Source organism: Loxodonta africana, chromosome 6 (assembly GCF_030014295.1).
Source record: "Loxodonta africana isolate mLoxAfr1 chromosome 6, mLoxAfr1.hap2, whole genome shotgun sequence".
Classification (NCBI taxonomy): domain Eukaryota; kingdom Metazoa; phylum Chordata; class Mammalia; order Proboscidea; family Elephantidae; genus Loxodonta; species Loxodonta africana.
Window position 1 is genome coordinate 89,799,337 of NC_087347.1, and position 21,844 is coordinate 89,821,180.

At 38.7% G+C, this 21,844-nt stretch overlaps 1 protein-coding gene across 14 annotated transcripts in view; it reads left to right on the top strand.

Moving 5' to 3' along the window:
• ACVR1 (activin A receptor type 1) overlaps positions 1-21,844 on the top strand; it is a 162,416-nt gene that overhangs the window by 128,063 nt on the left and 12,509 nt on the right. For all 14 annotated transcript variants that reach the window (XM_064287111.1, XM_064287116.1, XM_064287114.1 and 11 more), the window contains 3 exons: positions 4,582-4,857; positions 8,535-8,732; positions 21,237-21,367. In XM_064287111.1, coding sequence (XP_064143181.1) covers positions 4,582-4,857; positions 8,535-8,732; positions 21,237-21,367 — 605 coding nt within the window. The remainder of the gene's footprint in view (positions 1-4,581; positions 4,858-8,534; positions 8,733-21,236; positions 21,368-21,844) is intronic.

Genomic DNA, 21,844 nt, shown 5'->3' on the forward strand with positions numbered 1-21,844 from the left:
CTTTCTGATGGAAGCCATAGTATCGTCTAGTCTGAATTATTAATATTTTCAACTCTTGGGCCTATGTTGCCCTTTGAACGTAGCACTGTTACAGTACTTTTCACGTTACATTGTAATTTTTAAAAATAGGCCTTTGTTTTTTTAGAGCAGTTTCAGGTTTATAGAAAAATTATGCAGAAACTGCAGAGTTCCCTCATACCTCCTCCACCCTGCACATTATTTCTTGGATGAACATCTTGCAACATTGCAATTTCACTGTTTTTATATCTGTCTTTTCTAGCCAGCAAACACCATTGTCTTTTTTCTTTGGGTGAGGCATAATGTTCTTTTATTTATTTTTTATTGTACTTTAGATGAAAGTTCACAGAACAAACTAGCTTCTCGTTAAATGATTAGTTCGCACAGTGCTTTGTGACATTGGTTGCCAACCCCACGACATGTCAACACTCTCACCTTCTCATCCTTGGGTTCCCCATTACCAGCTTTTCTGTCCTGTCCTGCCTTCTTTTTTTTTTTTTTTAATTAATTTTTATTAAGCTTCAAGTGAACATTTACCATTCCAATCAGTCTGTCACGTGTAAGTTTACATACATCTTACTCCCTTCTCCCACTTGCTCTCCCCCTATTGAGTCAGCCCTTCCAGTCTCTCGTTTCTTGCCAATTTTGCCGTCTTCCCTCTCTCTCTATCTTCCCATCCCCCCTCCAGTCAAGAGTAGCCCACACGCTCTCCAGTGTCCACCTGATTTAATTAGCTCACTCTTCTTCAGCATCTCTCTCCCCCCCACTGACCAGTCCTTTTCATGCCTGATGAGTTGTCTTCGGGGATGGTTCCTGTCCTGTGCCATCAGAAGGTCTGGGGAGCATTGCCTCCGGGATTCCTCTAGTTGCAATCATACCATTAGGTATGGTCTTTTAATGAGAATTTGGGGTCTGTATCCCATTGGTCTCCTGCTCCCTCAGGAGTTGTCTGTTGTGCTCCCTGACAGAGCAGACATCGATTGTGGCCGGGCACCAACTAGTTCTTCTGGTCTCAGGATAATGTAGGTCTCTGGTTCATGTGGCCCCTGTCCTGCCTCCTTGTCCTTGCCTCTGGGCTGGTGTGCCCATTTAGTCTTGTTTTGTTTTATGGGCTTGTCTAATCTTTGGCTGAAGGGTGAACCTCAGCAGTGGTTTTGACAGTGAGTTAAAAAGCTGTCTGGGGGCCATACTCTTAGGATTTCTCCACTGTCAGACCAGTACGTCTGGTCTTTTTTTCTGAGTTAGAATTTTGTTCTATATTTTTCTCCAGCTCTGTCTGGGACCCTCTCTTGTGATCCTTGTCAGAGCGGTCAGTGGTGGTAGCTCGGCACCATCTAGTTGTGTTGGACTCATAGCCTGTTGGAAGCTATGGTGGTTGTAGTCCATTAGTCTTTTGGACAAGTCTTTCCCTTGTGTGTTTGATTTTCTTCATTCTCCCTTGCTCCAGACGTGGTGGGACCAGTGGAGTGTCTTAAATGGCTGCTCACAAGCTTTTAAGACCCCAGATGCTACTTAGCAAAGTAGGATGTAGAACATTTCCTTTATAAACTTTTATGCCAGTTGAGCTAGATGTCCCCCAAGACTGTGATTTCCAGCCCTTAGCCCAGTAATTTGGTCCCTTGGGAAGCTTGGATGTGTCTATGAAGCTTCCATGACCTTGCCTTGGTCAAGTTGTGCTAACTTTGCCAGTATGGTGTACTGTCTTACCTTTCAACAAAATTCCCACTTACCTATTATCTAGTTAGTGTTTTTCCCTTCCCATGCCTCCCCTTCCTAGTAACCATCAAAGATTGTTTATTTCTATGTGTAAAACTTTTCATGAGTTTTTATAATAGTGGCCTCATATAGCATTTGTCCTTTTGTGATTGACTTACTTTGCTCAGCATAATGCTGTCCAGATTCATTGATGTTGTGAGATGTTTCGCAGATTCATCATTGTTCTTTATTCTTGAGTAGTAATGTGTCGTGTGTGTGTACCATTGTTTGTTTATCCATTCATCTGTTGGTGAACATTTAGGTTGTTTCCATCTTTTTGGTATTGTGAATAATGCTGCAGTGAACATGGATGTGCATATGTCTATTTGTGTGACAGCTCTTGCTTCTCTAGGATCTATTCCTAGGAGTAGGATTGCTGGATCCTATGGTATTTCTATTTCTAGCTTTTTAAGGAAGCGCCATATTGTTTTCCAGAATGGTTGCACCATTTTGCATTCCCACCAACAGTGCATAAGAGTTCCAATCTCCCCGCAGCCTCTCTAGCATTTGTTATTTTCTGTTTTTTTGATTCATGCCCATAGTGTTGGGGGTGAGATGGTATTTCATTGTTGTTTTGATTTACATTTCTCTAATGGCTAGTGATTGTGAGCATTTCCTCATGTGTCTGTTATCCTCCTGGATGTCTTGTTTGGTGAAGTGTCTGTTCATATCCTTTGCCCATTTTTTTATTTGGATAATTTCTCTTTCTATTGTAGAGGTGTTGGATTTTCCTGTAGATTTTAGAGATATGACCTTTGTCAGATTTGTCACAGCCAAAATTTTTTCCCAGTCAGTAGGTTCTCTTTTTACTCTTCTGGTGAAGTGTTTTGATGAGCATAAGTGTTTAATTTTTAGAAGATTCCAGTTATCTAGCTTATCTTCTGGTGTGTGTATTGTTATTGTTTGTATGCTATTTATGCCGTGTTTTAGGGCCTTGTGTTGATTCTATTTTTTCTTCTATAATCTTTATAGTTTTTGGTTTTATATTTAGGTATTTGACCCATTTTGAATTAGTTTTTGTTTAGGATGTGAGGTATGGGTACTGTTCCATTTTTTTCACAGATGGACATCCAGTTTTGGCAGTCCCATTTGTTAAAAAGACTATGTTTTCTGCATTTAGTGGACTTTGGGACTTTGTCAAAGATTAGGTGACTATAGGTTGATACATTTACATCTGGGTTCTTGATTCTGTTCCACTAGTCAATACGTCTGTTGTTTTACCAGTACCAGTTGGTTTGACTACTGTAGCTGTAATAAAATCCTCCTACTTTATTCTTTTTTCAATAGTGCTTTATTTACCTGGGGCCTCTTTCCTTTCCATATAAAGTTAGTGATTAGCTTTTCCATCTCATTAAAGAATGCTGTTGGTATTTAGATCAGGATTGCATTGTATTTGTAGATGGCTTTGGGTAGAATTGACATTTTCACAGTCTTGAGTCTACTTATCCATGACCATGGTATGTTTTTCCAGTTATGTAGGTCTTGTTTGGTTTTTTGCATAGTTTTGTCGTTTTCTTTATGTCTTTTGCATCCCTGGTTAGATTCATTCCTATGTATTTTATTTTTTTAGGGGATATTATAAATGGTATTTCTTTCCTGATTTCCTTTTTATAGTTCTGTTTATTGGGGTATAGGAATCCAACTGTCTTTTTATGTTTATCTTGTATTCTGCTGCTCTGCTGAATCTTTGTATTAGTTCCAGCAGTTTTCTCATGGAGTTTTTTGGGTTCTCTATGTGGTGTAGTATCATGTCATCTGCAAATGGGGATATTTTTACTTCTTCATTACTAATTTGGATGCCCTTTATTTCTTTTTCTTGCCTTATTGCTCTTGCTAGGACTTGCAGCACGATGTTAAATAGGAGTAGTGATAAAGGGCATTCTTGTTTATGTTCTCAGATAGAATGTCTTCAGCCTCTCTGTTAAGAATGATGTTGGCTGTTGGCTTTGTTTAGACGCCATTTATTATGTTGAGGAATTTCCTTTCTATACCTATTTTTTTGAGAATTTTTATCAGGAATGTGTGTTGGACTTTATCGAATTTTTTTTTTCTTTGCTTGAGCAGGAGCATCATAGGAGCTCATTTATTTTGAGTATTCTTTTATACTTGATGAATTAGCCATTTAATCTACACTCATCCCTCTATTGCTTTATTTTATATCTGAGCAGACATAGACAAGAGAGTTTACATGAGTTTTCCAATACCCACCCAGTGCCGTTGAGTCGATTCTGACTCATAGCGACCCTATAGGGCAGAGTAGAACTGCCCCACAGAGTTCCAAAGGAGTGCCTGGAGGATTTGAACTGCTGACCCTTTGGTTAGCGGCAGTAGCACTTAACCACTACGCCACCAGGGGTTCCATAAGTTTTCTAATATTATAGAGCAAATTACAGTCAGAGGCAGGAATAGAGTATAGGTCTCCAGGTTCTGAGGATTATGTTCTTTTTCGAGTCATTGATGAGTGATCTTTGCTTAGGATATCAGCATGAAGAAGAGCTTCACAGTGTCACTATGCGTAAGCACAGAGGTATTATTTCTACCTCAATCTCAATGCAAATTAAAATACTTTTTTAAAATGATTAATTTAAATGGAAATGAATATGAAACTTTCATATTCATTAGCAGTGACCCTTTAAGGAATGAATGTTATTATTTCTCTGTGTTGATGGCTGTTGTAAATCTCCATTCATGGTTAATTTACTTATATTATAAATGATGTCTACTGTATAGGTTACTGTTTCCAGATACTAAGAGTTACAATGTGAAATTCTTACATGAGTATTGATTTTGATCTTGTTCTCTTTCCAGGTTTTATTGCTTCAGACATGACATCAAGACACTCCAGTACCCAGTTGTGGTTAATTACACATTACCATGAAATGGGTTCGTTGTATGACTATCTTCAGCTTACTACCCTGGATACAGTTAGCTGTCTTCGAATAGTGCTGTCAATAGCTAGTGGTCTTGCGCATTTGCACATAGAGATATTTGGGACCCAAGGAAAACCAGCCATTGCCCATCGAGACTTAAAGAGCAAAAACATCCTGGTTAAGAAGAATGGACAGTGTTGCATAGCAGATTTGGGTAAAAATTTTTCTCCTGAATTTTATTTATTTATTTTGATGTTGTTGTGAATATACATAGTAAAACATAAAAGCAATTCAACATTGATTACATTCTTCCAGTTGTGCAGCCATTCTCACCCTCCTTTTCTGTGTTGTTCCTTCTCCATTAACATAAACTCACTGCCCTCTAAGGCCCCTATTTAATCTTTTAAGTTGCTGTTGTCAGTGTGATTCCATATAAGTGATTCTTAAAAGGGCATAATGTTGAAGGCAGATCTTTTTTTTACCAGTTAAGCTAAACTCCCGTTCAGTTTTAAGACGACTTCAGGGGTTATTTTTGGTTTAAGGTTTTAAAGATTATCTCAGGGCAATAGCTTCAAGGGTTCATCTAGTCTCCGTGGCTCCAGAAAGTCTAGAGTCCTGAGAATTTGAAATTCTGTTCTGCGTTTTCCCCGTTTTGATCAGGATTTGTTCATGGACTCTTTGGATTTGGGTAAATGTTTAAAACCATGTTTTAATTACTATTTTTACTTTTGTAGTACTCCAATGTTTAACCAGGTTGCATTTTTTTTTTCTTTTCCCAACATTTTATTAGGAAAATTTTCAAATATGCAGAAAAGTTGAAAGAATTTTACAGTGAACAACTATATACATACAACAAAGATTCTACCATTAACATTTTACTTTAAACTTTATCACGTATCTGTCAATCTATTTGCAGTCCATCTTATTTTTTTGGTACATTTCAAAGCAAATTGCAGGTAAAAGAATACTTCCCCTAAAGACTTTCAGTGTACATATCAGCATATCATTAACTAGAAGTCATTGTTTACTTTTTCTCTTTTCAGATCAAATTTACATATCATGAAATACAAAAATATTAAATACTCATTCTGTGAGTTTTGGCAAATGCTCTATAACCCAAATCCATATTGTGATAGACTTCCAGTTTTCCCAGAAAATCACCTCTTGCTTGTTCAGTTAAAAAAAAAAAATCCCCTGCCCCATTGCACCCTCAGAGGCAACAAGTATGTCTGTATTCTTATTTCATGAGAGTAGGTACTCAATTACGTGGAGTAGTTATGCAATTAAAAAACCTATGGAACAAGTTCGTGTTAAACATGGTATCCGAAATTGTTCTTCTGTAACCAAGACAAAGTAATAATTGAAAAAGAGGAAAAAAAATCCCTAAACCAATTCACCCTTTACCCTATTGGGAATACTCATTCTCATAGTGTTAGGGTCATTCTCAGTGTAGCTTTAATCACATTATAAATAAGATTATTTTCATTTACAGTGATATTTTATATAAAACCACATTCATCATAGGCACTCAGAATATTTGCCAAATAATTGTACTAATAAGGAATGAGCTGCAATAATAATTATTCATCTCAGTGGACTATTGAGAGTACTTTACTTGATTGAAAATGGCTTGTATTGTATTAATAATCATTGTAGTTATTGTTAGACTGATAGAGGTTTAGACTTTTAGCTTTCGTTATATAAATAATAAAGTTAAAAAAATGTTTATTTTTAAATACAAGTGCTCTGACACATCAAGAAAATTTATTTTCTTTGAATCCCTTTTAAGCCTTTGCTTTCACATTGGGAAATTTTTTTTTACAGTGTTTCCCAAATATGAGCGGAAACATTTAGGATAAGTGTTGAAAAGGCATGAAACTAAAGCTCTCTGTGGGCAGTCTTTAGATGCAGTGTAGAAGGACAGTGTCCTGGCTTTTAGAGCCTGAGTAATTTGGGTTTGAGCCCTGGCTTTCTCGGTTATTCACCCTGTGCTTTTGTGGAAGTCTCCTAATCTGTTTACTTTTCCCGAGTGCTAACACTGGGGCCAGGGGACAGAGCGAAGGGGGACTTGAGTGCTTGCCACACTGTGCATGTACTTCTGTGTTTAACACGTTCATTAAAATCTCTTCATGTATTACTCATGTAACTACAAAACAATTATGCCTGCCTTTCAGAGTTCTTGAAAGATTTAGAAATTATTTTAAATGCCTAGCAAATAATAAGCATTCAAGTGGTAGCTGCTGTTACAATCCAGTGATCAGGGAAGATGGACAGATTGAGCCAGCTGTTAGCTTTGGTTTAGGGGACATGGTTGGGAGGGAGTGGGGAGTGTTTTGCAGTAAGTCCAGCTAGTTAATTCTTCAACAACATTTCTTCTGGCCTGCAGCCTTCCAATTAGATACATGAGTAGGTATAAAAATATGTGTTAAGGGGTTATTATTCAGGGAGTAGATATATAGTACAGGAGATGGCTCTGGTAAGACTATGATTTGTTATATAGTTTTTCACTTTATATCCAGAAATCAAGGCTCATTCATTAGAATAATAGTGTTCTATTTTTTTTATTTGGTAGTACTGCAAAAAGACCACTATCCCATTAATTTTTCTAAATTTTTATTATAAAAATGTCTAATATGCAGAAGAGTTGGTAGAATAATATTAATGACACTCATAAGCTCAGCATCTGGGTTTAACAATTGTTAAAGTTTTGTGGTACTTGTCTTATCTATATGTGATTGTATATGGGAGTATATTTGCTGAACCATTTGAAAATAAGTTGCAGACATCATAGCACTTTATTTCTAGATATTTCAAAATGTATCCCCTAGCAAAAGCCCATTTACCCTTATCTTAGATAATCACAGTTTCATTATCACACCTAAAAAATAGTTCTCTAGCAGCATTTCATACTGATTTTCAAATTTTCCAAACAAGACTTCAGTCAAGGTTCACACGTTGTATTTGGTTGGTATGACTCCTTAGTGTAATAGTTATCGATTACTGAGTGATAAATTTCTGTTAAAACTTAGCAGCTTGAAACAACAAACATTTGATGTCTCACACAGTCCCTGAGAGTCAGAATTTTGGAATGGCTTAGCTGTATGGTTCTGGCTAATGGTTGCAGTCATCTGAAGTGGACTTCCAAAATGGCTCCCTCACATGGCTGTTGGCAGGAGGCCTCAGTTCTTCATGTGGGCCACTCCACAAGGCTGCTTGAGTGTCCTCACAACATGATGAATAAACCAAGAGAGAGCAAACATTTAACATGAGGTTTGTGCTTTGAGTTGAGATCCAGTTTAATGCTCTCTGTACTCATGACTCTGGGGGAATTGGATAGAGAAAGGCCTATGGATTTCACCACCATTAATGCTCAGATGAACAGCTATTTCCTTAAGCATGGAACAGTGCCTGTAACAGTCGGCCCTCTGTGTAGTGATAAATTACCTCGAATTCTCTGTCTCACACTTTGAAATTTGTGTTTGAAAACTAGTAGGAACTGTGGTGAAGTTTGAGAGCTTAATTTGCTGCTTGTTAGGCTACTTGGAGGCTCACATTTAACACATGAGCCTGTTTTCCTGTGGACTTCAATCACTGGCCTCATGTTGGATTAGCGCATTGGTCTATCACTTACCTAAAACGTTTTGTCTCTTAGAGCTTCATATATTAACCTAAGAGCTGCAGAATGTTTCTTGTGAAGTTAGTCCTTTTTCCTGTTCTCAATCCAGAAGTCATCACAAAGGGTATTACAGAGATTATTCAGGATGTAATGCAACAATGACCACGAAGGCCACAAGAGGGCAGTTTTGGTTGGGATTGGTTTAGAATCCTTCAGCGACGTCCTATGAGAAAGGTAGTGAGCTGATCGATACTGTTTTGTCTTCTTCCTTTTAGGCCTGGCAGTCATGCATTCCCAGAGCACCAATCAGCTTGACGTGGGGAACAACCCCCGTGTGGGCACCAAACGCTACATGGCCCCTGAAGTTCTAGATGAAACCATCCAGGTGGATTGTTTTGATTCTTACAAGAGGGTCGATATTTGGGCCTTTGGACTTGTTTTGTGGGAAGTAGCCAGACGGATGGTGAGCAACGGTAGGTATCTAATGTAATATAATATTGTCCTTGTCTAAGTCCTCTTGATTCTGCTGCCTTTAAAAGGACAAAAGGGAATATTTAAGTCCAGACTGTTCCTTGAATCATACTTGTCAAGCTGTAACCAAAAAAACCAAACCCACTGCTGTTGAGTCGATTCTGACTCATAGCCACCCTATAGGACAGGATACAAATGCCCCATAGCATTTCTAAGGCTGTAAATCTTTATGGAAGCAGACTGCCACGTCTTTCTCCCATGGTGCACGGCTGGTGGGTTTGAACTGCTGACCTTTCGATTAGCAGCCAAGTGCTTAACCTCTATACCACCAGTGCCTTTATCAAGCTATAGGCGTTCATATTTGATTTATGGTTAGTAGGTGGGATGTAATGGTATTATATTTGAAATACATAAGAAGGAATGACTGTTGAAAAGAATTATTTCTGGAAGAGACTAGTTATTCCTTAGTTTTTCTTTTGATTGATCCATATTTGTTTCCTTCCTTCCTCAGTCTTCCTGTTCGTCTTTTCTTCCTACGCTTCCTCCTTCTCTGCTCCTTTCACAAGGACGGTTTAACTTAAGGGGAATGCTCAAATAAATCTAAGGGTGATTCTGCTATTTTAGACACTTTTTAAGTTTGCATTATGAGAAAAGGTTTAGGTTCCACTCATTTATGAAAAGCAGTCTGGATCTTCTGAACAAGTCAGATTTAAATTCAGGAAGCCATAATTATGTAGCTTGTGCTAATCCTCTTGTAAGTAAAGTCGTTGAATGAATTGGTATTGCCTTAGCAGTCAGGGCAACATTCCTCGTTTTTAACCTGTGCCCCCTCTACAGCCTCAAATACATTGTTGAACTTTAAATACATTGTATCTAAGAGCACTAAGTGTACTTTTTCAAATTGCACACACCCCATCTACTTACAAGTGGTCATTATATTAGAATCCCCTGAATTAACTAGGTCAACCTCTTATTAGAGCTTTACAACTGAAAATCTTACTTCAGAGGATGTGTCTGAAATTATTCTGGGAAGACAGAAGAAAATGTCATATGTTTATATTAAGATTCATTTCTAAAAGATATTCTCCATTTTACCCTCCTCTGACCTGTCCCCAAGTCCAAGTCTTGCTTATGAAGTATTAAAGGAATAGTTTGTGGAGTTACTAATTTACTAACATCCGTATCCCTCCCCCTTCCCACCCATACTCTCTAAGAATTGAGATTCTTGGGGCAATCATAATTTTCATGAGTAACACAGCCAGAGATGAGGAGCTTCTGCAAGGGAAGTGGAATCAGAGTAATTTAATGTAGTTTGATTATTCAGAAGTGTGCAATAAAAATTGGCATGCCTTCAAGGTACTTTTTTCTTAACAGCAGAGCATGTCTGCTTTGAATAACCATCTGAGGACCCCAAAGCTCGTGTTTCAGATTAAACATGAACACACATGGATGGTAACGTGGAAATTCCTTTAAAGTACTTTTTTTTCCTTTTTAATGGGCGTCACGAACATTTTCTCAGTAAATGTTTCTCAATCTTTGGGAGCTACTGACTTGCAGTTTGTGCCATTCAAGTGCCTTGAGAATTGTATGCAACAGAGATCATTTTACTGATTTATAAAGTTTTGAACTTTCTCTGAAATTGCACATTGGCTTGATTTCCCCATCCCCAAGCAGCTTTGAGCACCTTCAAGCTAAAAATCTAATTCTAATAGTTTATCTTAACAGACAATTTGTAGAAGGACTGGTGTAACGGTAAACTATGTGATGGGGAACCTGACCCAAACAAAGAGGAAGTTGACTTTCCAAGGCCAGGACAGTAGCATTTCCAGCTGTGGGTGTGCCGGAGTAGAGCCAAGCAAGTCCGCATGATGAAAGTTGAACTTGGCAGAAACTTGGGATTTGGGCTTTGTAAGAACTCATGTTGCAAACCCGCCCCTGTGTCATAGGCATAAACCCAAATGGCTTTCAGAGATCAACTATGATTAATAGTAGTGAGTTTGAAGTTACAGCCATCAGTTGAAAATTTAGCTCAACAGATGGTAGTTTGCTTTTAACATTATTATTATTATTAATCATGACAGGTAAAGGAAGGGAGAATGTTACTGTTGTTTTCTGATTTCCCCCTTGTATCATCATGTAGACTTTTTGCTAGTTCCTAAAATTTTGTGGGTTGAGCTTCTGTTACATGGTGTGGGATTTGATTTGTAGGGGGAGGTAAGGGTTTCTTGTGTCTCATTTTAAACCAGCTACTACTGTCCATTGGCAATGACTAATTTGATATTTTCCCCTTCTGTCTCTCTATTCCCCTTCTCCCGTGAGTATTCCCGTGCCTTAGGCACACAACACACGCACATATACGAACACAAAGCTGCAGATTGTTTTATCTAAACCGAAGCTTGAAAGTGTCCAATGCTGCTTGTAAATGTATTATTAATAATATATTAACTATGGCCCCCCATAAACAAAAAACAGAAAAATGATTTGAAAGAAAAAAAGAAATATCTCATCCGACCTTTCCAGCATCCATGTTCCTTTCCACTTCTTATCTATGCATTTGTGTGTATAGTTTTTGACTTAGCTGCAATCATAGGATAGATAAAATTTTGTATCATCTTTGTTACTTGGTGTCGTTTTTGATGTCATCAGATAGTCTCATTTTACAGTAAATGGTCATATGATATTTTATTAACCATTTCTGTCTTGTTAGACATCCTGTCTTCTCCATTTGGGGACTGTAGCAGACATCTTTGTGCTTGTAACTCTTTCATTTGGGGAATTAATTTTTAATCTTAAAAGAAGTAGACTTAGCAGGTCAAAGAGTGTGGGTGTTTTTATGACTTGGCACATATTGTCAAATTGCTTTCCATAAGAGTTGTACTAATTTACAATATCGCCCTCACCCCAGAGTGTGATGTACCTACCTATTTTACTTCCTTGTCATCTTCAGGAACTGTCATTAAAAGAACATATATTTTCAAAATTATTGCATATAAAATGTACCTCATTAAAATATATGAATCTTATATTAGGACATTATAATTATGTATCCTTTGAGTTTCTGAGTCCATTATAAAAATTGATGACCAGATAGTTCTCTTGGAAGAATATGATCCTCAAGTGAACCGTGAGCATAAAAATAGGTTGCATTTCATGTTTTCATTGGAATTTTACATGTATTTGATACTAATAATAAACCTCATGCTGTGTCTATACAGGAAATGAGTGCTAAGTCCATTTTTACTACTGAAAATTTCTCAGTAGTGTCTTTTGGATTCTACTTTTTGTTTAGTTTGACACTGAATTTGGAATTGGTAGGAAAGAAAATGGTTTCTTCCCTTCCCTGTGTGAATTTATCTTCTATACGCACTTAGGGCAGAGTTTGCTTAGATCAATAGTTCTTCAACTCAAGTGTGCATCAGAATCACTTAGGTCCTACCCACAAGTTCCTGATACAGTAGTTCTAGGGTGGTGCTGAGAATTTTCCTTTATAACACGTTCTCAGGTGATAATGATGCTGCTGGGTGAGGTAACCATACTCTTGAGATCTGGAGTTAATATGGAATATGTTAAATCAGCCTCACCCAGGGTATCCTTGCCATTGGGGTCTGACGATTCCAGTGAAACCTTGTCTCTTTTCCAAGTTTAAGAGGGAGCCATTTCTCCGTTAAGAGTCTTGTATCCGGGCCCTGGCCTTTCTTTCTCTGCTCTTCACTGCTTCTCTGGCAATATTCTTTCTTCTTCTCTCTCTGTAGTTTTGCAGACACATTTGGTTCTGGTACCCAGCTTCAGTCCCATGTGAGGCAAGAACTTTGACATGAGGATTCTGGAGATAAATGGGTACATCCAAAATGTGGACTTGCGTTATTTTGCCTTTTTTTTTTTTTTGGTCAGAAACCTGCAATAGTTCCTTCCAAGCATTCTGAGAGCACGCGCTCTCTTAATAGGTCCTTTCTACTGAATTTTGACCTTTGGTGTTAGAGCATGTTTGTATCTCCGTATGCAGAAATTCCACACTTCGATTGCTCTGATACTGTAGTCCGCTCATGGATTTAAAAACTGAAAAAATAATCTTCACTGTTCATCCTCTGGAGCAGTTTTGACTATAGCATCACCCTCGCAGCATAAATCTCTGTTACTTTTCTGGAGCTTACAGCCTACTTTGCTATATTTAAAAACAAGCAAATAAAAAGTTTTCCCTTGTGGTTTAAATGTCATATAAATTTGTTGCTTATGTGACAGGTGCACTTCACTATCACCAATAACCGAGTTATTCTTAAAAGTACATGGAGATTAGAAAATGAGGTGCTAAGATTCCCCTTGAGAATATATACAAGATTTTTTTGAAAAGGCATTGTACCTAGATTGTATCGACAGACACATTTAGAAGATACAACAGACATGTGCCTTTATTGTACGTGGCTGTTAAGCACTCTTACTCTGAAGAGCTTCTCTCTTCCTTTTTGTGGTTCTCCAGGCTGTTGCTTTGCACATCGAAGTATGTGTGAATGGCGCCCCCCAGAGCTTTGTTCTCAGGACCACTGGGGGACAATGCAACGGAGTGGTTCAGTCCAGGCTCTGGAGTCATGCTGTCAGACTCTATTACTGTCTTAGTTTCTAGTGTTGTTGTAAGGCAAATACCACAAGTGGGTAGCTTTGAAGAATAGGAATTTATTTTCTCACAGTTTTGGAGGTTAAAAGTTCAACCCAGGGTCTCAGCCATGTCATTCCTTTCTTGTTGGTAGCCCTGGGCAGTCCTTGGCATTTCTTGGCTTGTAGACAATCCTCACATGGCATCTGTCTTCATCTGTGTTCCCCTGTGCCTATTCTGGTCTTTTTATAACTCATAAATGATTAGGTTTAGGATCTACCTTACACTGATAGGACCTCATCAACAAAAAGAAAAACCCAATTTCCAAACAAGATCACATTCACAGGCACACAGGCTAGGAATTCAGCATATGTTTTTTGGGAACGCAATTCAGTCCTTAGCAATCTCTTAGTTAGTTTCATCATTAGAAAAATATCGGTAAATCTACTTTGAAAGGGTTATGATGATTAAATGTAAAGCGCCTAGTGTATGTCTGGCATGTAGCAAGTGCTCAATAACACAGCCATTGGTATTGTTACTTTTCCTTTGGAAATGAGTGATGGCCACCAATGTGCTTGCAGCTTTCAAGTCCTTTCCCCACCTCTTGTTCTCTACCTTTACCCACTTCACACCGATATTACGTTTGTGTCCTCTCTTTACTGCCCACAGGAAGGTTATGTGGGCACTTCCTTATTTCCCTCTGTTACTGGCTTTGGTTGTTTTGTGTTGGAATCCAGTGTTAATATGTCAAAATTTATTTATACCTCAGAAAAATTCTGACTTGCCAAGCTACACCCTTCATGCAGTGGGGACTAGGAAATACTAGTTAGAATAAGCTTGTGTTTGGCACAGATACTTTGGAAAAACCTCTTCTCATTAATCCTTGAGCTTGCCAGGGAACTATACATGCTTCTGTTCCTAATCACAATGGATTTATGTGTATGGAAACCATGACAACTCTTATTTTCTTCCACAACTTAATATGCAACATATTGCACAATTTTAGCTCGCTACTTCAGGGCATAGTCAGATTCGAACAAAGGGAAGAATCACGTTAGGCAAAATGTTTTCATATTCATTAAAGTCATATATTGATTTTTAACATTTAGGCATATACCCACTTATGAGTGGCTTGAGGCAGGAATATGGAGGTAAGGTGGGGAAGAAGAACATTTTCTGCTGATTCCTAGAATTTCATAATCCTAGTTTAGAGATCTAGACCACAAGTATTGGATGTATCTTTTTTAATCTTGTCTCACCAGGAAGAAGGCCTCTGTAAGCTCAGTGTTTGCCATGAGTCATTGGTGTACATAACTGCCTTCGTGATTTTTACCATCTCTAAATGCCACCTCTACCATCATTTACTTAATTTTTTAATCTTTAAATTGCGTGATTTCTTTTAACTTCAATTTATTTGAGGAGAAAATGATTATCTTGATTACAAGCAGAAAACTGGTATCACATGGCATAAGATGGAAGGTAATTATACAAATAAATATGTAGTTGATAAGATGAGAAAGTTTTGCCTGTGAGCCTTATCACGTTTTCTCACATGGCACCTTTGAAGGAAACAATATGTTAACTTTTAGTCCTTTTAGAAAGGCAAATATGAATGGTTCTTTTTCTCTCTAAAATGGTTTTAGTTCTAGTATTCTAATGTCTAATGGCTGAAGAAGTTAATTGCTAACAGAGCTCTCTGTGTGGATATAGATGCCAGGGACCTATATCCTCCTTACCTGTTATAAGGGTCTCCAACCTGAGAACCCCAGTTGGAGGTTTGTGAATAAAGACTGTGTAATGTGAAGCAAACACACTGGGACATGGGGTTAGTGCAAAGAGACATATTTAATTATCCTCTAGTTGACTTGTTGGGAAGAATTCTAGAATATAAACAGGGATTTGGATTCTGATCCTTAGTTTTGCTATTAATTAGCTGTGAACTTTTCCTGTGCGGGCTCTAATTCCTTCTTCTGAAGAAAAGAAAGATATGAACTATGTAAATAACATCCCATAGATGTCTCTTGGCCTCACCTTCTGCTTATTCAACATCTAACCAAGCCCACAATCCCTTTTCTGCAATTAGGAAATCCCCAAAGCTTTGTAAACTGTTTTTTCATAACTTATTTGGCAGAAAACCTGATTTGAGTGAATTCATTTGATGGTCAAACCTGACCTGAACTGACTCAAGTCTGTTTATAGCCAGTGGTCTTTCCACTTAGTGCAGCTGTTCATATTTGCTGCAGAAATGTGTTCGATTGTAGGTTGCTTCTCAGACGCTGATGGGGATGTCACAAAAAACATACATAAAATCAACATTTCATTCATTTGCTAGTCTTGTGATATGCAGGATACTGTGTTAAGCTCTGAGGAAACAGTTGAGCCAAAATAATCCAATTTAAAGGTGTTCATATCAGAATCAACTTGATGACAACTGGTTTAGTTTTTGGTTTTATATTTTAGTTGAGGAGACAAATTAATATAAATTAACAGAATAAACTACAGTGGTTGAGCCAGGAGGCAATGCGCATGGTTAAAGTGCTCAGCTGCTAACTGAAAGATTGGAAGTTTGATTCCACCTTAAAGAAAGGCCTGGTGATCTACTTCCGAAATACCAGCCATTGGAAAACCTATGGAGCAGTTATACTCTGACACACATGGGGTGGCCTTGAGTCAGTCGACTCAATGGCAACTAGTACTGGAGATGTACTGAGGACAAGGCGGGTACCAAAGTTTGTCTGGGGCTGTGGTAGCAGGGTGAGAGGGTTCTTTTTAGAAGACAAAAAGCATGAACTGAGTCACAAATGGGATGGAGAGGAGCAGGAGCTAATCAGACAAACTTGGAAAGATGTGATGTATAGGTGAAAGTAAGAAATAAAATCAGACACTGATGATAAGTAGCGTCCCAGGCAAAAGGAAGTGCTATGGGAAATCATAAAAGTGCCCTGTCGGCAGGACCATAAGTAGTTTTGTGTGGCTGACTCCTCAGGAACGTGAAGGACGACAGCATATGGTATTCAGTTTATAGCATAATCCTATGGACAGTGGGGCAACATTGGGATACAAGTGGAGAAATGACATAACGAGCTTTTCCTCTAGGCTGCTAACTAAAAGGTCAGCGGTTCTGACCCACCAACTGCTCCATGGGAGAAAGATGTGGCAGTATGTTTCCGTAAAGATTTATGGCTGCCTGGAAACTCTGTGGGGCAGTTTTATTCATCCTATGGGGTTGTTTTGAGTTGGAATCGTCTCGACAGCAATGGGTTTTTTTGGTTTTGTTTTTTCTCTTAAAGGCCTCTCTGAAGGCAGTGGGTGTGGTAGAGGGCTGAAGGGGAAGATGTGAATCAGAGAGACCAGGGAGCTCTCGAGGAGGGGATAAGATGGAGGCTCTCATTGAAGGCACGGAGTCAGGAGGGAGGCTTTGTTTTCAGAGGCTTGTGTTTTAAAAGGATCACTCTGGCATTCCATGCTTGTCGAAGCACTGTCTAGAGCATTCTCATTGATGCACACTTCAGCTTTGTGATGCGGGCTTCAAAGATTGGAAAATCGAGGCAGGATAATTGAATGGTTTACTCAGAGCCACCTAGCAAATTGATGGTAGAGCTTTTGGTTGGTAAAGATGTTTGCCTCAGAGAAGAGAAAACATTCAATTAGACATATGCCCAGAGGGGGAAAAAAAAGTAATAATCCAAACCAGATACACATGCCAAAAGTTGTGGGGGAGCCGGTTGTGAATAATTTCTCATTTCTTTGTGACCCCTTTGAGTCACACGGCCTCCTTTCCCAGGAAAGCACGACTGGCTCAGAATGTTCCTTCCTTGACCAATGTTAAGAGCGCCTCTTCCCCTGCATTCTTGTATCATTTGTTGTTTGTACCGCTCACTTGGCACTTGAAGTACTTTGTATTTTTAGTTACTTTTCCTGAATACATGCTGTCCTCTTTACTGGCCCACGATTTGGCAGTTGCTCATTGGGTGCTGCCTTAAAAGAACTTAGAATTCACTTTTTTGCCTGGCTACCCTGATTGTTTGTCACTTTGTGGCAGAAATGAAGAACAGTTGTAAGTAACTTCCTACCCGGGCAATACGTCATACGATAGCCTGGCTTCAACCTCTCTCCTGCCTCCTCCTTTTTTTCTTCCTTCTCCCCACAACTCTTGCACTGTTTCAGCCATACAGAACTTGTCTCCATTCTCTCCCACATGTGTGAATCCTTTATAACTCCTTGTCTTTGCCCCGTACTGCTCCCTTTCCCCAAATGTCACCTCTCCTTGGCTTTTTCTTGCCCCCTTAGTGGAGTCCCTGGGTCGTGCAGAGGTGCAAATGGTTAACGTGTTTGGCTGCTAATCAAAAGGCTAGAGGTTCTAGTCTATCCAGAGGCACCTTGGAAGAAAGTACTGGAGATCTACTTTCCAAAAATCAGCCATTGAAAACCCTGTGGAGCACAGTTCTATTCTGACACACGTGGAGTCACCTTGAGTCAGAGTCAACTCAATGGCAACTGGTTTGGCTTTGGTTTTTGCCTTCGCTACCTTGCAAACTCCTTATCTCTTTAGATCAACCCAAGCCCCATGTCCTGTGGAAAGCTTTCATATGCTTCCACAGCACTCAATTTATATATGGTACTTCATACACTACACAGGCGTTTCCTTCTCTGAGACCTGGCATATATCACTTGTCCCGGCTCCTTGCACCCACCTTCTTTGCTAGTGTGTGATTTATCTTTTTCATAGGTACCTTTTCAATATTCTGGTCTTTGAGATCAAGATCACATCTTCTAATTTTTATAACACTAGTGATAAGCACCACCTCTGGGACACACAGTAAAAGACTCAAAGTGGTTATTGAGTTAGTTTAAGAGCTATAACCCCATTCATTGCTGTTGAGTCAATTCCAACTCATACATAGCAATCCTATAGGACAGAGTAGAACTGTCCCATAGGGTTTCCAAGGCTGTAATCTTTCCAGAAGCAGCCTGCCATATCTTCCTCCCACAGAGCCGCTGGTGGGTTCAAACTGCTGATCTTTCAGTTAGCAGCTGAGCACTTAAACAACTGCACCACCAGGGCTCCTTAAGTAAAAATATAGCTAAGAATTTGTAGTCTATCTTTGTCTTTCAAGGTCGAAGCAAGTTGTTGTTGTTAGGTGCTGTCGAGTCAGCTCTGACTCATCGTGACCCTATGCACAACAGAGCGAACCACTGCCTGGTCCTGCCGCATCCTCGCTGTCATTGTTATGCTTGAGCTCTTTGTTGTGCCTGCTGTGTCAAGTAGAGGGCAAAAAGAAAATTTTTGAGGTTCTTTTTGATAAGGTTTCTGTTATCTAAGAAAAAAAGAGGGACTATTGTCCTTTTCTTCCACTGGATTATGAGTTCTTTGAAAAGCAAGGGCATGCCTTATACGGGCATCACCTTTAACACTTAATAGGATATCGCACACATAGTACTAGGTGCGTTTTGATTGAAATAATTGTTTTCCTTGACCAGAATGCTTTCCAAGTGACTTGTAAAGTTTAAGCCCAGGTTTATTTTTTTTTCTGGAGAGGTATGACCAGTGTCAGATGGGGACAGTCAACAATCGGCCAGTGGTTGAAGAAAGAGAGGCATGACTAAGTCTCAGAAATAATCAATTAAATGGCCCCTCTTTTTAAACCTGACTCCTTTTGTTGAAACATGGGGGCATTTAATTAGATTAAAATATGGAAAATAGAAACACAGGAGAAAACTTCAGTTTTGTATTGTGAAGTTCGTTGTTGGGTTTCATCAAATCCCATGTTTTAAAAAATCCAGCCGTGCCTTTTTTTTTTTCTTTCTTTTCTTCTTCTTTCTCCCTGTTTGCGTTTACAGCAAAATCCCACTTGGTATTATTCACATTCACCTAGCCCTTCCCAACCTAGCCAGGCAAATTACCTCAGTAGCTAACTACTGAGGTAGATTTTTCAGGACTTAAAACCAGACTATTAAATGCCTTTTTAGAAAAATTGAAGGGATGGTGAAGGACGCATCCCTTACTCTTCCCTATAAAGGCACATGGCTTCACAAAGATATAGGTTATCTTGCAGGTCCACGTACAGTTGTATTTTTGTGATGTCTCTTAGTACTGAGAAAGGATTAAAATATTTTTGTTTGAATGCTTCCTAGGATCCTGACAAGAAAGGTAGGTAGGCCCTCTGAGATCAGTTGCCCCAAGTCTCTTCAGAAAGCAGCAGTTCATGCCCAATATGAGCTCTCTGTGATTGGCCTGGAAGGATTGTTTCAATCCATTGACTGGTACACATTATAAGTGCAGGTACACAGTATGGACAAGTGATCTGAGGACTTAAGAAAGAGTATCAACTATACTTCTTTCCATGAACTACTTTCCATTTTAAAAATAAACAGTTATTATGAGTCTTTTTTTTTTTTAATCTATAGTATTTCTTTAACAGATGCCACTTCTATCTAATCTTTTACATAAACAGTTTGTATTTATCTAGGATTTATAAGAATGGATTCTCACTCTTAAGTAAATTAATTTCTATGATAAGTGAAAAAGGGATTAAAGCTTTTCAGGGGGCTTGTAGAGACTAGAAAAAACTTAATGATAATATTGCTCACAGTCCTCCCTCCCCTGCCTCCTCCAATAACCCGTTATGTATTTGGGAATAGAAGACAGTTACATGGAGAAAGAAAAGAGAGCAATAAACCAAGTAATACACTGACCTCATTTATTGAAGCCTGGTAAGAGAAGAAAAACAATGGATTTTCTTGGTTTCATTTTTATAAGTGGAAAAATCAGTTTTCTAATTTCAAATGATAGTGTTTTGAATTTCTCTGTGGATATTATTTGTGAAAAGTAAGCAACTGATATAATTTTACTGGAAAAAAAAAGATTGGAAACCATACTGATGTAGAAGTTGAAATTAACCGTTGGTATCTTTTGGATTTTCTTTGGGGTGAGAGAAGAGTTCATCTTTCTTTACCCTTCTTCCATGTTTTCAAACAGCTTATTCCATACATTTTATTTCATGCCTTCAGTCTAAGAGTAAATAAGAGAACCATCAAACAGACAGCACTGTCTGCCACTTAGGGAGTACTTCAGTATGTGAAGAAGAAATGATTGAATGAGGAAATGAATATTCCACATTACATCCACTCCTCAGTTAATCGACATGGTTAGGTTCCAAAGACCAGGTCATTATGTGAAAATCAGTGTTATATGACAATGGAGGATGACTATGTCATTAAGTAACTGCGAAAGCACTGAGAGTCATGGCCCAGCTAAGTTGACACATAACCTTAAGCATCACAGCCAGCGTTACTCTCACCTCACACCTCTGCATTCATTACTGCAAGACGTATGTTGTTAACATGCACAATAGTCGTATAGAGGCAAATTATCAGATAACGAGATAGTCATTAAGTGAGGAGTAGGTGTACACTGTTTACTTCCTTCCCAACGAGGGGGATTATTTCATAGCAATTTTTTTTCCTAATTGACAAAATCATTTCCTAACAAACAATAGTCATTTTGATGGTACTTTGATGATGGTCATAAGTTGTTTATTTGCCTTTAGCTCTAGTTGTGGACACCTTTCTATTTCTTTGAAACCACTAGATCCATGTCCCTTCTTTAAGAGTCTTGTCTTTTTTATCAGCAAATGAATTGTTATCCTGTGTCTTGCCAGGAATTGTAGAGCTGTTTGTGATTGCATGAGAAATAGTGACATATTTTCTTCCAACAATTATTCTACCAATTCTCTGCATGGCTTATATTTATTGCCTTGTTCTACACTTATTTGTAGCTTCCAGAGTCATCTTGAAGTTTGAGGAATATGTCAATAATTTGCCCTGTCACATTATAGCCTGTGATACCCAGCAGTAAAACTCTGGGGGAACCTTGGCTCTCTTGCTAACCCAATACCGTTCTTATCCTTCCGTGCAGGTATTGTTGAAGATTACAAGCCACCTTTCTATGATGTGGTTCCCAATGACCCAAGTTTTGAAGATATGAGAAAGGTAGTCTGTGTGGATCAACAGAGGCCAAACATACCCAACAGATGGTTCTCAGACCCGGTAAGAGTGCCAGATTCTTAGTTTTAAACCTGTCCTCACTGGTGTGGTACTTGAGTGTTCTGTATATCCATTGTTTTCTCACCATGTTTTATGCAGATGAGTCTTAGACCTAGTTGAGTAGGTTCACAAAGTGGTCTCACTCTTGAAGGAGCTATATCTGATAGATCATGCTGATGAATGACAATATTCACAAGAATTTCTATGATTGACCAGCTTTGGGAGTCATGAATTGGGAGACTCATTACTACTGCCCCTAGCCCTGGGACTGCAGCTTCGTATATTAGTCAAGAAATTCGAGTAGATGACTTTAAGCTCCTTTCCAGCTCTGCATATCTGAAATTCCAAACACAAGCTGCTTAACACTGAAGGCCCTGTATTGCTGCTTTTAGTAGTAGCAGATCTAAGGTATTGAGAAATGACCCTATTTGCAAATTGCAGTATTATCTCTGGGTTAGTATTATTGCTAGTAGCACCCAT